Below are 16,891 nucleotides of genomic sequence, written 5' to 3' on the forward strand. Positions count from 1 at the left end.
GCAGCCTGCAAGCTGCCCTCCTCCATCCCAGCTACAGAAGCTACCTCCACTTTAGACCATCAATCTCAGTGGGAGATATTTTTGCACTCTTCCTACTCTATGTTTGCTACGTATGGCTGGGCTGAGAAAGCCCACAGTATCCAGTGGCACAGTACAGAGCCTGCAGAAAGTGGAGTTACTTGTTCGGTTTCCACAGCCTGAAAGACTTCATTTTTGGGAAGCCGGCCTCATAGCTGCTTCCCTCAACAGCAACACTTTGTGGAGATGATAAGTTATTTATCCATCTTGAGCCTTCCCTCTTTGCTGTAGGTCCTTAAGCACAAGGGAACATCTTGTTTCCCTAGAACTTCTGCAGCAAGTAGATGATTTCTGTAGACTGTCAGTCAAGTGATTTTGGCTTATAGATTGTGACCCTGGGTTGGAACTAAATGTCACAGCAGAAATGGGAGTCCTAAACATTAACTGCACCTCTGTAAGCAGTGTGGGAAGGAGGAACCCAGAGGCAGGAGGTAATGGTTAATTGTACAGAGGGAACGTCTGCCCTTTGAGGAAAGGGCTAATGATTGTATTTGTTGCCCTGTAGTTAGTCCTAATAGGGATGGGCACAGGTCACACTATGACCAGGACTCCTATGGAAACACAGAAAAGTGACTATTTGAGGAAGACAGAGATCCCAGCTGTATAGAGGCAATGTTTTGCATGAATGAAAGCTACCTGTTTCTATTCTAAAACGCACCATTAGGTGGCACTGCTTAGAAATGTTATCTCCGAGTATTCCCCCCGATTTGCCATTATTTGTACTCCACAAGCATACAGCTCCCACTGAAACCAAATGAGCAGAGTCATCCTTCTGATCAGTACAGCAGTCATTAACATCGCTGGTGTGTATACATTCACATGCAAGTTTTACTCTTAAAGTGCTAAGTTCTGTCCTGAAAAACTAAATGTCTTGAATACCTTCGCTCAAATACCATACCTCCAATTTGAAGATGTGTTTTCAAAGTGTTTGTCTGAGTAACAACATTCCCCCCACTCCCCGCCTGCTTTGTACCACTGACTGTCCTCTGGCAAGCAGGACAATAAAGATTCTGTTCTTTTTCTGTGCCACGTTAACATCCAACAAAGACACTTTGATAAGTAATTTTCTCTTTCATATCTCATGTAGGACAAGACTGGCACAGCTTTTGGGAAAGCTGGCTCTGAGAAGGGAATCAACAAGTGGAAGTTACTGGAAATGAACAGTGGCTATGCTAAAATGGAATACAGAGATTCCCTGTGGCTACTGATGTGCTATTGTGAAGTAGCACAGTAAAGCAGGCACCATTTTAAATGGATGACGAAAGAGACCAAAAGGCAGGTATGAGAAGGAAGGAGATGATGACAGTCTAGGACACAATTGTGCATGTCTGTCACACTTAACACGTCTTCTCAAATGCAAAGATAAGGATCCTGCCCAAACAGCTCCTATCTGCCAAATATCCTGTGCTCATACAGAGGATGAGACGCTGGCTGCATTTCAGAGCACAGTGCCAATTATGTGGAGTGCAAGGAAAAGAAATGGGTCAGAAGATAAATGAAGAACTGACTGAAGAACCTTCTGAAGGACTGACATGTAAGAAACCGACTGATCGCAAAACATCAAGGCCACGAGTTCAGGTGTCCCTTGACCTTCTGCATCCAGCTGGTCACTTGCACTGCAAAAAACGCCTCAGCTTTCAGGCTGCTCTTCACTATGAACATGCAAGTTTCTGAACAAGTTATTTTTGCATTCTGTCACAAAGCATGGTTTGTCCACCTCCAGCTACCACATGCTATGCAGAAGAATATCAGGGGCAGACAGCATAACTACTTGAGCCTAGACTTTGACATTTTCTTTCCTACGATTACTTCTGATCTAGCATTACATCCCAATAGTGACGTACTGGCATCCTTTCTGACCGTGGTTTTAAGTGTCCAAAAAGTTGATGGGACCATGGACAGTGAAACACCTATTTCCAGGCGCAGCAGGTGGTGGAGTAATGGCGCAGTATCAGCTTCAGAATATCTTCAGGATACTGCAATTGACAATGAACTGACCCAGGCTGTCTCTAGCAGAAAAACAGCATCCATTCATTTGCTCATCTGTCTGTATATAATAATCTGTTCACTGCCAGTGGAGCAGGTCACACTTATACATGGCCCAGCAGTGATGCAAATCAGCTGTAAAGTCACCATTACGGTCTAACTTTACAGTGAGGGTGGTGAGGCCCTGGAACAGGTTGCCTAGAGATATGGTTGATGCCCTGTTCCCAGAGGCTTTCAAGGTGAGGCTGGATCAGGCCCTGGGCAACCTGATTTAGCTGTGCATTTCCCCCTTCCCAGGGGAGTTGGACTAGATGGCCTTCAGAGGTCCCTTCAACTCAAAGGATTCTCTGATCCTAACAATATAAACAAAAGGATGACTTAATTTACTCTGAGTTTCAAACAGGAGAATATGTTAATCCATACCAAGAACGCAAATAGTTCTCTCTTCAGCATGTACCACTTCAGCTAATTTTTACCAAATCTTTACCATTCTGGTAAAGCAATGGAAAGGCTGCTGACATCTGAGCAGTCCAAAGAACCTTCTGTGGATTAAAAAAAACAACAGGTGGTGATAGTGGGAGGCAGAAGGATGGCAGGAACTTGTGAGTATCAGCAGGTAGAATTGATAACATTCTAACTGCAAGATTTGTGACGACTTTTAGTCTACTTCTTAGAATCCAATGCAAAAGCACTTCAATCATCCAAGCTTTGCTTTGCCCCACATGAGGCTGTGATTCTTAATTCTTCTCATGTTGAATATTCCCTCCATTTTCTGAAAGCTTAAGAATCAGAATTATTATTTGTCCCTTGTGGCATATGGGTAATTGAGGTTTATAAATTTCATGCAAAATAGGTTTTGTACCTCATTAAACAGATCCATCTGTATTTCTACAATGTAATTCTCTAGCATAATCTGTGCAGTTTATATGCTGATGCCTGGACAGCATGATTATGCTAACTATAATGTAAACTGCTTTATGTCTGAAACTGCTAGAAAACAACATATCAAGTGGCAGTGCTCCAGCTTTGAAGCAGATTGATTTTCTGTGCTCTGAATAGGCACGCAGAATGGCACCATTTGCTACATTTTCCAAGTTGCTTAGCTGAACAGCATTTTACTAATGTCTAACTTAAACAGGCACTGATTATCAGCTGGTTTTAGGAGGAGTGAGAGCCCAGAAGGCAATCAGTTCAATTAGTTTAAACTAGTACTACAAAATGTGACACAAAGTTAACTAGTCCTTAGTCTCTTGTAACAATGCAAGATACTCAGGCAAAGTGAGCACAGCATATGCCTTCCCATAGCCTGGGAAGACTGACTGCACAGAGCAATCAATTCCCTTATGTTTATCTCAAATACAGAAACACACAATTACTACGACATCACACTCACTTATCATCCTTGCTAGTACCTGCCTGGCAGTCTTGGGAAAGGAAACAAAACCACAGGACACACAATTAAAGAAACAGAGCGCTTCACTAATCAGTCACTGTTTTCTCAGGAAAGGGCCAGATGCAAAAGCATCACAGGAACCTGGTTCTTGGGTACCAGCACATCCTGCTGGTTACCAGAATGTCTGAAAATAGATCATGAGCAAAAATCAGGACATCAGTTCCTGCTCTGTTTTCAGGAAGGCAGGTTTACAGGTGATACATGAATCTGAGTCAGTTCTTAGCGGTTAGAGGATTTTAAGTAAGTTGTTTAGCTCTTTCCTAGCCCATTATCAGAAAAGCATCTGAACAGTGTATTATATCTCAGAGACAGGCACACAAGGCACTAGTCACAGGGCCTTTGCTCCCTCCCCTGGCTCTCAGTGCTGCTCCATCTTCTCTGCAGCCACTGGGCTGCAATGGGTAGCGGATGTTTCTCACACTCACTCTTTTCATTAAATCCCATTTCTTTCATGAAAGACCCCTCAGACTCAATGCCTTTGCACAGTGCGGCAGAATGCAAAATAAAACATCTCCAGCTTTGGTTGATAACCCATCAGACAGACGTACTTTCTTGCCTTGTATGCAGAGATCCAGCCCACATATGGTCCCTGCAAATGGCCCTCAAACTGGAAATAATGGCTCCCTGGCTGACTGCCCTCCCACCTCAGGAGCAGACAGACCTTCTCATCTTTGCCCCCACACTGCAGCCCAATAGGGAGCCAAGTAGTGCTAAGATCTGTCTGGATGATGCTGGCTCTGCATGAAGCCCCTGAAGAAGTCAGCCTGGCCACAGTATTACGGCTGCACATGGAAAGACTGAGGGCAGCTGTGAACATGCCAAGTGCAGGCAGCTCTGCTCGCAGGGGGCAGGGGTGGGCAAAGGAGAGGAACAAAAGGTACGGCTTATGTGTGCTGGTGGACACTGGGGCTGAGTGCTACTGTACAGCAGAGAGGATTTCCAGAGCTCAAAGAACTAGTGGAGAGAATCTGTCTGTTAGTCAGTGTGATTACCAGTTTGCCACAAGAGATTTTGATTTCTATGATTCTAGGAAGGTATGAGCATTTCTTTAATGAAAACATTCTGTCACCACCTGTCAGGAATAAATTCAGGCTAAGAAAACAAGACAATATTGAACTAGAAGGCAGAATCTTGCAAAACACCAGAACTGATTCATCCTTCCCCATTCCTGCCCCCCTCATCCTACTCTGGGCACCAAGCCGAGAACAGAACTTAACCCGCCCAAGGATTTACATGAGCTTGCCAGCCACTGCCAGTGATTCTAGACTCCACCATTCTCCATCACTGTATTTCTGCAAGAGACATACTGAATGAAAGTAACTTTTTCTTTCATTATTTCAATTTCTGTAGTGTCTGTCAGCAGAGATGCCAAATACATAAGTCTTGACTACTTGCTTTCACCTCTGGAAGTGGCAAGACAGGCAACTGAGATATAAATATGTATTTTTCTCCAAGCAAGTGTGAATTACCAGAGAATCAGTTAGGTAGATACACGTCCTCAGCTACTAAAGCTGCACCCCTACTTTTTAATACCTGAAAATGGCAATTGAATAAACTCACCTGTTGTAGGGCTAAGTTAAACTATCCTCTTGCAACACATTAAAAGTAGGAAGGAAAGCTAATTATCTGACAGGACAATGTGCCTTCTGTTATCAACCAAAGCTGTGGAACTTTCATTTTGCAGCAGGGTGGGGGCCAGCACCTCTGTTGGGACCAGATCAAATAAATAAACTTGGAAAACATGCCCTAATTCTTTCTTATTAAAGGCCAGAGGGAACCCGTTTGCTATGAAGGTATCACCAACCTATACAATCGGTGCTGCTTTCAACAAAATAATATGAATTAGCCCCAAAATCTAAGTTGCAAGATGACAAGAATGAAGTGAATCTAAATGGTAAAAAGCAGAGGAAGAAGTATCCAAAGAGATGGCTCTTTGGGCTTCTTTTACACGTCAAATAGCAAGGAAAAGGTCAAAAATCCTCTTTTAATTTTGAGCAAGTCAATACGTATTATACACCCATTTGCAGTCATTAACTAAAGTTGGCCAGCACCAAAGAACTGCCACTAGGGGATATTTCATTGTGAAACAGTTAATGGAGCTTTAATTGTATTACCTGAAAATATATCTTGGCAAAAAGTGAGATGTGTTAAGAAGTGTACTTATTCATCTCTGCAGAAATAAGCAGAAAGACAAAAAGAAGATGAAGAGAACATCTAATGGGGTAGTTTTTAGTGCTTCTGGAAAAGACAAAGAACTACAGAAGGACTTGCCAATTCAGTTATAAATAATGACATGATAGTGAATGTCCAAGATGAATATTAACAAAACAGAAAAAAACAGATGGAAAGGGTTATTTACAAAACAGCAGAATACCTGAATCAAATTAACAAGCATTATTACTATATTGCTATTAGGGAAAAATATGTATTTTCCCCTTCGGGAAAATATTTTGGTTCTCCTCTATGAATAATGAGCTTTAAGTTATTTTTCAACTGTATTTTCAGGGAGAATTCAGTATGTTCAGGAGCAATACATTTTCTGCAGAGTTGGGTTTTTTTGTTGTTGTTGTTGTTGTTTTCTTGTTTGGTTGTTTTTTTAACATCAAAACTCTGCTTTCTATTAAAACATCTTTGGCAAAAATACTGTGGGGTAGTGAGGCATTTTCTCTAAAATGGCTTCTGACATTCAAGGTCAGGCTCCACTGTGTTAAACACGACAGCTGCAGATCAGTTGTTCAGAAGCAAGAAACCTGTGACCAACGAGCCAGTGTCTTCATTTTATAGGTCCTGAATCTCCATGAGATCTGTCAGAGTATGCACAGACTTTGCAGCAGAAAAGGTGACCCCTATCCATTTTTCACATTGCAACTGGAGAATATCAGAGGTTTTGGAAAGTCTTACTTATTATTCAAGAAGATAAAAGATTTCTTCCTTTTGTACAAGACAGACCACAACAGAAAAAGAACAGACAAATTTGCCTGCAAATCACACATCAGGCCAACATGCCAGTGAGAAGAGCACACCTGTTGAATCAATCTCAAACCCAAACCACTGACACACACCCCACATCCAGAGGGTGATCATTATAACAAGGATTTACAGGCTGGTGCCACTTGTCCTCTAAGGAGGGAAATTACCTTCTAGGATGGCATGGAAGAGATGCCTTGAATGCTTGGCACTGTTTGCAAAACGTAGCTACGACCACAGAAAAATGGCGCACAGAACAGAAGAACACGGCAGTTTCCAACTGAAAATCAATCAGTGCAGATTTAGAGAGGGTCACGGTTCACAATAATCCCCTGGTCTGAAACACGTGGGATATTTGGCCAAGAAGTCCTACCACACAGTGGTAGTGTCCATCTGTAAGCTGAATATTTCAACTCAAGAAGACCTCAGTTGCAATCAAATTACATGAAATTCAGTATCAAATGATCTGGTCATTCTTACAGCATTCCATGATATACACAGATTTGCTCAATCTCGGCCGAATTATTAAGGAGGGGTGTTAATGATCAGAGTTCTGGGCAGAAACAGCAGGCAGCATTCTCACCAGAGCAGGAGTCATTTCTTCTCTAAGAGGAAACAGGCAGCCTTGGAGGCAAAAACACAAACCATCGGTGCCAATTTCTGCTATGTGTTAGAGAGGCAGACTGTAGAAATCCATTTTTGCACAGACAAGACTGACAGGAAAACATAGTGACACGTGGCTTCTTCATCAAAAACTCATCCCACAGTGAACCTATTAATTCTATTTACTTGGCCACTCAATCCAGCACAGCCGTATCCCCAAGCAATGAAAACAAACAGACAACAAGAAAAAACATTCTGATATCGCAGTTTTATCGCTGGGCAGACCAATTTATCATTACCCTTGTTAGAAGGAGCAAAACTCCCTCCCTCCGTTCCCAAGCAAAAAGGTGAATCAGCACATCTGTGCCTTTTTTTTTCCACGTCTGCTTGGAGACTTTTGGCATATACATATATACACATATATATATAGGTATTAACTGCCCTCTTCTGTATCTGTAGTGTTAAGTTCTGCTTTGTCACAAGCTTAGAACATGAGGCCAGGGAGATCTTGGTGAGGACAGCCAATGGAAAAGCCTGGAAACAGTCACTCTGACCTCCATGGCCCTGAGCAGGAGTCAGGGCCAGGTCACTAACACAAGAAATGACTTGCTAAAAATCCTACTGCTTTTAGATCAATAAAGTCAACACATATAAGAGATTTTAATCTTCCTCTATTTGTTCTCACACTGCTTCAGCCATAAGTTATGTGAACACTCTCAGCTTAGACTCATAAAACATTTCTCAGCTGACCTGCTTAGCCAAGTGTATGACTCTAACAGGTTCAGTATCTCACAAACTCAGGGAAAACAGGGCTCTGTTCTGTGGTGATGGCCTTTATGGAGCGTGTTGGATCACACCACATCCACGCCAGTATCTTGGCTGAAGAAGCGACCAATGGCAGATGCTAAGGGAGGACTCTAGGCACAAGATAATCATGGAATTATGCTCTCTAGAAAACCTTCCAGCTGCTAGGGAACTGCAGGCCAAGGGCTTTCTGAGCCTCTTTCTGAGCCTCTTTCTTGCCTCAAGGGCTTTTTAAGACGAGAATTTCTCAATGCATGCAAGCACGTTCATATTTGCCTCATACGCTGTTGGCACAGATGGATCAGCTGAGTCACAGCAAAACACACACAAACCAACAGCAGAAGCAGTGATGGGAAAACAGAACTCTTTAACTAACAGGAGTACTTAAGGCAAAAGCTGGAAACCCTCTTATCTTTCATGCTTTCAAACCAGCACCAATATCCCACTGAAACTCTCACTCACACACATTGTGATCTTTTAGGCCCTTAAACTCCTCCAGGTGTCTGTGTTTTCACTGTGAGAATTGCCAGAACCCTCCCAGTGCCAGCCTGCCCAAGCTGTAGCAGAAATCTCCATTCCCCATTTGTCCCATTTCTCTCCACAGCCCAGTGGGAAGGCAGGAGACCTGTATTCACATCTCACTGCTGTGTCTGGAGCAAGAATTCACTCAGTACTCCCTCAATTCAGGATGGCCTGTGTCTTATCCAGCTAAACTGCCTATGTGTTAGCTCAGCTAGATTACTGTTAAAGTACGAAGTTATCTGTTTCATGCATCTAACTGCTAACACATTTTATATTCCTGGAGGGCAGCCAACATAGTAGAGCCTCTGAAATTGCTGAATAAGGAAAATCTCTTTATTACCTCAGCCCTGAAGTGTCATTTTTGACTGACGGTGCTATGAAGACAATCTCTGAGTAACTTAAAATACCAAAAGGGCACTTCCCTCCGCTGCAGAGCTACAGTGCCACCCACTCCCCTTATCCCAGTATGTTCAGTTTCTGCACTACAAGTTGTAGAGAACAGACAAAGACAACTTGTTTAAAAATAAATCCTTCATTCTGCTCGAATACGTTGTGATTACAGCTTACAGCAAGATCTAGCACCGTACCTGTCAAGATATGTATGTCCCTCCTAACTGCCTTATGAATTAAACACAGCGTTACCAAGCAGGCTGTTTTCTTCCCCTCATTTTTATCTATAACCGTAACTACTGATTACTGGGAGTCGGAACATTAACAAATCTAAGAACATTAAATTACTTCTAATAAAAACTGAAGTAACACACAATTTCATCTTCATTATGCATTTTATTTAGACCAGCCTGGATTTTCAGTATATTCCCGGTATAGTGATTTCTTCCTTTTGCTGTCCCCAGATACTGTTATAATTCGTTGTTGATGTGTTTGAGTTCTACTAATTTCCCACGGGTACGTCTTGTCTGAAAAAATAACTCCAGCAGAATCTGACATGTGAATTGGGCTTCCGTGATCCCTGGTGAAGATGAGCAAGATACACAGTGGGGAGAATAAAATCAGCCAGTGTGAATTTATGTCTAATACGTACTTCAGTGATCTGCTGAATGACTGTCTGGGCTGAATAATTACCCTCTGCTGTGGTAGATGAAGACACATACATCTGGCAAAAGAAACTGAAAGCAACAAGTTCAAAGAGGTAAGAACGCTAAGGTTCGAAGAACTGGTTTGCCACTCATTGCTTAGGAATGTAGTCACTCCTCTCTTAACTCTGTCACCACCTTCCCACCCTGCCTAGCAGACAGTGCACCTATGAACAAAAATGCCAATCTATTTCATTTGAATGGTGGGGAGGGAAATGTGTAAAAAGAGGAGAAAAAAAAAACCAAAAAAACCCACAAAACCAACTTCAGGGTTTTCCTTCCTGCTAATATTTGCATTCATTCTTTCATACTGATATGAAATTGAGTGAAATGTTGTGTTAGTTTCAGCTGGGATTAAATTGTTTTCTCCAGAGTGTCTGGTATGATGCTGTGTTTTGGTTCTAGGAGAAAAACAATGTTGATAACACACCGATGTTTATAATTACTGCTAAGCAGTTTTACACAGAGCCAAGGCTGCTCCAGTTTTCTCAGCTCATACTAACGAAGGGCTGGCAGGGGGCAGAATCAAGACAGCTGACTTAAACTGGCCAAAAAGATACTCCATGCCATATAACATCCTGTGGAAGGAGAGTTTTGAAGGGAGTGGGAGTTCATCTTGCTCTTTCCTGTTCTCTGAGGGGCCAGCTCAGCATCAGTCAGTGGGTGGTGAGCAACTGCTTGTTATATACACTCATATATATTTATATATATGTATGTAGTCATAACTATTATCCTTTTCATTTCCTCTATCTTAGTAAATAATTTTAACTCAATCCATTTCTGCTTCAGTGGTTTTTTTCAGTTCTCTCCCCCCATCCCACTGGAAAGCAGAGAAGTGAACTAACTTCTGTATGGTGCTCAGCCACCTGCCCAGTTAAACCACAACAAAAGGGAAGGGCACGTGGAAGAAAAAGAATCAGGTTTTTCAACCACAATCAGGTCAAGTGGACCAACCTCAGTGGAGGTGAGCTGTAAACCCAGCTGTAGCACCAAGATACTATGTAATGGTGTTCTTAAAAATGTGTATCTATCTGTACAAGCATAAAGTATGTGCAAATGTCTACGTCATCTTTAACTATTTTGATCCACTTGAAGAGACAAAACTCAGTACTTCCTCAGAGGGTTTTATCACGCTTCTGAGGTGTTTGAAATGATTCTTCTTTATTGCTCCTTTATGAGCACAGACGGTGCTTGAAAACTGAAAGTGTGAACTGAACACTGAGCTGCTCACCATACTAAACCCAATGTAAGCATCTCAGCTTTGTGTCTCGTTGGCCCAGTTCTCTCCAGCTTATTTTTGAAGTAATCAATTTTTGAAGTAATCAATGAAGCATCAAGTGCATTTAGGGACAGCAAAGTCAGACAGTTCCCAAATGTCAGCCTTCCTCTTGTTACCATAACATCAAGCAGCAGAAGGAAGAATAAAAAAACCAGGGTTTTTACCTTCCCAACAGATATAAAAGCAAAAAGAAGATGCTAAGTCACAAGTGAAAGACCCTCCTCTGGAACCACAGAGAATGAAAAGGAGACAAAAAGCCGACACAGAGGTTTCATACTTTAGACCAGAGAGCCAAGGCATGAAACTAATTTGATCTGTTGTATACTGCACGACTACTGATTTACTAAGACATGTGAAGGACCTGATCCATGAACTCAGTAGGAATGTTCTCCATTGAGATGCCCAAAACAAAAATGTGGATTGGGCACTTGTGATCCAAAGCGAGGTGTACAGCTGCTCTTTTTATTTATTGCTACCTTTCCTAAAGGGAGCCTCCCTCTCTTAGAAGGTTCTTTCCTCAGCCTTCATTAGCCCTGAGGTGTTCTCTAAGAATTAGGGATTACTATTTTTACCACTTCTGAGCTAAACTTAGCTTAGAGCAACTTCTCTTTGTGCTGTGCTACTTCTGGTACAACAGAGGAACATCGCGAGTGGCCTAGAATTCACACAGAGGTTATTCTGGAAAAGGCAGGTCACTGAATACACAGCACAGAACAGGCTGCCAGGGCAGAGCAACCCTCAAAGTTAGATTCACCCCTAGGCAGACTGTGAATGAAGCATGCAAGTGAAACGTGGCTCAGATACCTTACGTCCTCTCAGATCTTGATAATCTCTGCACTGCTCCCGGTAGGCGAAGGAGTGCCAGAGGTGTAAAATGACACAGTTATGCGAGTTGTTCTTTAGCTAATGCTTCTGCTGCACCATCAGCACCACGTTACAGCCTGTTCCCACCTGGATCTAGAGACTTGGAAGGGCTACTGAGGACCGTGCTGGGAGCGCCCACGGCAACTCCATCCCGGGAGCGGCCTCTCGGAGCACAAGTTGTACCATGGACAGCGCCCGGAATCGGGCAACGCCGCCCCCCGCGGCTGGAGCTGTGTCGCCCCCTGCCGGCCGGCCCGCCCCGCCCCGCCGCCACCTCCCCGAGCCTCCCCGGGTGGCGACTCTTACCTTGCGCATCATGCTGCACGGACGGCTCTCAGCTCCACGCCGCGCTCCCCCGGCCCTCACGGCGCGGCCATGCAGGAGAGGCAGCGCGGCTTTGCCCGGCTTTGCACGGCTCGGCCGCCAGACGCCCGGAGTCCCTCCGCACTGAGCGGCGGAGCGACGGCACGAGGCTCCCGCCCCCTCGTCCGGCCCCCTCCTGCCGCGGGGAGGGGGAAGTTGGGCTGAATGGCCCCGCGGCCGTGCGCGGATCCGGCCCCGGGAGCGACGCTGCTCGGCTGCTTCAACGCCCAGCGCGGTGTTGTGTACCTGGAGCAGCTCCCTGTAACGAAACAGGTCCGTCCCGAAGCAGATAACACTGTCCCAGAAGCGATTTGCTCTCCCTACAAGCTGTAGAGCGCTGTTAACTACTGCTGTTACGGGCGGTTCTCAAATGAAAACAGCACCTGATCTCGACGGCTGTTCGGTGCTCACGATGACGAGCTCCCTAATGAGAGCGATAATCACAAGCCCCGGGCTCCTGCTGCTGCACCCGGAGGCAGAGGAGCAGCGTGCCCAGGGGGTCTGACCCCGCAGGGTGCTCCTTGCTGCACCTTACCCCATGGCAAGCCATTGCCATCAGCTTTTTGCACCACCGTGCGGACAGACCCTGCTGCCTTCTTTGGTGTTGCAGTGTAACGTTGTGCTGCCCACGGTTACATCTGGTGCTAAAAGGGAGGGGGACACCGGAGCTGAACCTCTGAGAAACTGTATGACTGAGTATGAACATCAGCAATAATCCTGAGCTGTAGATATCTGCATAACCAACCATGGTTTGCTTTGTTGTCATGCTCATTAAAAGATGTGTGGCCTCCATTTCTATTATGAAGACCTTTGAGTATAATATCCACACTCCTCAGCACCGCTGCTTTTTACCTGGTAGCAGTGTTTTACATCTTAAAGCAGGTTTCGTAGCGGTTTGTTCTTCCTGATGGCCCAGAGACAATCTAAGGTCAGTTCCCAAACATGGTTCCCACAGAGCGGCCCCAGGGGCCTCCAATGTCAGGCTGTTGGCTCCCCACTCCAGGGCCCAAGCTTTTGTCCTCTCAAAGTGCAGGCCTGACCTGTTTGCCCTGGAGATAGACCCTGATGTCTGTGTCTTTCAAAGCTGCCTTGGATCGCTCACCCCATCACTCACCGTAGGCTGTGTTTTCATTTGTTGTCTCATAACAGCAGGAATGCTGCTGTCTCCTTCTATTGTAGATATCTCTTTTTTCTTCTTCTTTTCTTTTAACAGAAGTTTACCTCCATCCCTTTATTTGGAATTCTCTAGTATTTTACAGAAGATGAAAAGCTTGTATGCAGACCTGTAGAGCAATGCAGTGGGCAGAGGACTTCTGATAAAACTCCAGGGCCATCTGGCCAACCAGCAGCAAATAATTAACTTTGCTGACTTGCCTTGTCTTGCCCGAGATAACATCATTTCAGCGCTTCAGCACTTCCTTTGTCTCCACTCTTTCACCCCATCGCTATCATTTTTGTATGAGCTCTGTCAGTTCTGGGCCTTCAGCAATTAAATTAAACTCCTCAGCAAACTGACATTCTCTCTTGGGAAGGTTTTTGTTCTTAGTTAAGCAGGACGTCTGGAGCCTAAAAGCAGACTGTCAACATTCCACCAGCCTTGAGGAGGTACGATATACCCTGCTGGGGTGGATGGTAGGCACCATAACAAGGTCAAAGTGCTAATTAAAAACTTATGTCAACAACCACTTCTAAAACCACTCTGCTTTTGTTTTCCTCCCTCCAAAAACCTTGGGTAGCAACTGACTGCCTTTTAATACTGGGGCTATTTTACAGCTTTATGTTACCAATGAGCAGTGTTACAATACATGGTGCTCTTTCAGTTTGTTTCCTCTTGTGTACGCACCAATAACACTGATATTCTTCATGTCTTTATTTTGCTTATTGGTGTGCCAAGGTAGACACAGAATTCAGTGAACTGAAAAGCTGATGAATGAATTTCCCTTTAAATATCACCATATATGAACAATATAGTTCATCAAATGCCATAACACTGATTCTGTTCCATTTGTGGTTCTGTGTTCTTGATTGACATCACGTTTTCCTGGACAAAGCTACTGTGCTGACATGCTGACATGCTGACGTGCACACTGTGCCTCTGATCTGCGTCCCTCCCAGAATAAAATCCTGGATAAATGTGTGGAATTTTCCAGTTCTGTCTGAACAGGACTTGTGGTGAGTGAGAGCATTTGGCTGACAAAACACAGAGAGACGGCAGCCATAGAGGAAGGATTGGCTTATTCATCCTCTCTTAAAGACCCCTTTGAATTCGTTGTGTCCCATCCTTCCCACCCAACATGTTGCAAAAGATAAAAATAAATATGCTGAAGTTAAATTTGTTCCTTGTCTTGTTCCTCTGCCGTCACCAAAGTTCAGTTCATTCTTTAGCCACAAACACCACCCCTGTTAATGCATGGTCAAACCTTGCCCTGTGAAGTGCAAAAACCAGAGCCTAGTCTGGATTTGTCCCCCACTCCTTTTCCATGGGTGTCTCCTTTCAGCACCGGCCTGAACTGGGAAAGACTTTTTCCTCCATCCCATCTCACCACTGTGGAAGCACTCAGCAGCCCTTCCCCTGCTGCTGTCCTGTACCTCTGACACAGCTCCTCACCACTTCCCTCCACACAATGTTTTCACAACACCGCGTTCAGTGCTGCTTCACATGGAGGTGGGAGAAAAACTCTGTGCAAAAGTGACTCCAAAGCTTTGGACTGATTGTTATCTAAAGTTGTGGTGTCTATTCAACAGCCAATAGTAAAGCTTCAAGGCTCTTCCCTGCGACCATATTCCAAGAAGAGTTCAAGTGATGCTCCACAGTATGTCTAGTATCAGCCGGCTTAAGTTTAATGTATTGGGTTTTAGAGGCTTTTCTTTTTGTTTCCCTGTTGTTCGCTAAGTAATTGTCATCAACAAAAACACATTTGTAGAGCGCAAGCAGCTCTTTAAATGCAGCGTGTTTGACATGCCTCCAGGCAGCCTCATTTCTGCAGGCTCAATGCTAAACGTTGCTATGGGAACAAAACCTTCCCTCCACCCAATCAGCCAAACTGAGAGGATTTGTTTTGTAAGTACAGAGATTGTCTGTATCTGGACTTCACCTGATCAGTCAGCACAAAATAGAGAATAACCCGGTTCACAGTCAAACTGTGGAAAGATATGGCTTGTTTGTTCACTGTCTCCTGTGTCCCCCCCATAAGAACATCAACAACAAAACCATAAAAGAGCCTTTGAGGGACAGGAGATTGCTGTCTTACTGTAGAACATGAACAGGAGATAACTGACAAATGAATCCTACTCGACAACAAAATCAAGGAAACAAATGGGCGCGAGGCTGTTCAAACCACAAACTGTACAAATCAAACCAAATCTTCACATAAGAAAGAAAGCATTTGCTTGAAGAGGTGCCCAGAGAATTTGGAAGAGGAGTAGTTCTAAGAGGACGAGATTCAGCATGGTTCTGCATACGTACTTTGTGGTATTTTTCAGACTAACTAAAGTTCTGTTTATTGACTGAGATTTTTCTACACTGTCAAGTAAGGGGAAAGTACTTGGCCAAATTTTAATAATAATAATATCCTTCAAAACTGTTTTTAATTGACTAACACATTCATGAATGAGAATACAGCAAGTCTTCATTAATGAGTAACTGAACTGTCAATCTTCATTCTTTCTCAGTCATTATAATGAATGAATGCACACCTGTATCACGCTTGGATTCGATACACATGTCACAAGCTGTCTCCCTCCTCCGGGAGCTGTCAATTTAAAGTTATGAAGCAGTGCAGAGGAGAAAGGAAGTAATGGTGTATTCATGAGGCCCATGATACAAATAAAATAACACTATATGCAGATACATAAAGCAAAACTTGAGCATCATGATAGTTCTTTTCTTTGTAACTACTATAAAAGAGAGATCTGTGTTTTATGGTTCTGACTGGTTTATAGGAAATTATATTGACATAACTTATTAGATTACAGATCAGCCTATATTCACATCTAATATAAGCATTATTTTGTTGTTGTTTTACTTAGTCAGCAGTGGGATTTAAAGAAGGAGGTGGTGATGGCCTGTGTTATGGCACCCCCTTGGTGTTTCTCGTGCTGTCACACGCAGGGCTAACTCAGAACCAGGGGCACACTCCAGCCTCCACCCAAGCTCAGTCCTGGCTTGAGAAGGGTTTTGAGCACCCAAGTGCTCAGCATGCTGAACACCAGCTGGGGCTGCTGCCTCGTTAGCTTCCCACTTAGGTCTGAAGAGGTGCCCAGTGCTGCACAGTGCGTACTGTAACACCCAAGCAAGGAGAAGGGAGGTGTTTCAAAGTAAGCATGGAAGAAGATCCTGAGGCCTTTTCTACACATCAGTTTTATTAACTCAGTTTTCCAGTTGGTAACGAGTGCTTTCTATTGCAGCTATCCCACCTTAAAAAATACGGGTAGAATAAGGGAGCTATTTGATATAAGACATTTCTACCAAGATTGTTAATTTCATTTCAAGGACAACTATTTCCAGTACTTGTACAAGTACTTCTATTGTGCCTTAAGCTTGGAGCACTCTGTTAGTTTAGTTCTTAAGCTGAATTTGTTAAACTGAAGTAATTGTCACAGAATGGCTTGGGTTGAAAGGGACCTTCAAGATCATTAACTCCAACCCTCTGCCATGGGCAGCACTGCCCCCACCAGCTCAGGCTGCCCAGGGCCCCATCCCACCTGGCCTTGAGCACTTCCAGGGAAGGGGCACCCACAGCTTCTCTGGGTGAATTTTTCCAGTGCTTCACCACCCTCTGAGTGAAAAATTTCCCCCTAATATCTAATTAAAGTTGTTTTACTACTGAACTGCTTGTTCCATGGGCCTGCAGCCACAGTTCCTTCTGATTTATACTG

At 43.9% G+C, this 16,891-nt stretch overlaps 1 protein-coding gene across 1 annotated transcript in view; it reads right to left on the reverse strand.

Annotated features, from left to right (window-relative positions):
• LOC146762364 (uncharacterized) overlaps positions 1 to 13,412 on the reverse strand; it is a 47,797-nt gene extending 34,385 nt beyond the window's left edge. The window contains exons 1-2 of the mRNA XM_085553857.1: positions 13,388 to 13,412; positions 11,957 to 12,378 (exon numbers count right to left, since the gene is read on the reverse strand). Of these exons, the coding sequence (XP_085409983.1) occupies positions 11,957 to 12,378; positions 13,388 to 13,412 (447 nt within the window). The remainder of the gene's footprint in view (positions 1 to 11,956; positions 12,379 to 13,387) is intronic.
• Between the last annotated feature and the right edge of the window lie 3,479 nt (positions 13,413 to 16,891).

Source organism: Coturnix japonica, chromosome 1, assembly GCF_054131305.1.
Source record: "Coturnix japonica strain WE chromosome 1, WE-NBRP24, whole genome shotgun sequence".
In the NCBI taxonomy this organism is placed as follows: domain Eukaryota; kingdom Metazoa; phylum Chordata; class Aves; order Galliformes; family Phasianidae; genus Coturnix; species Coturnix japonica.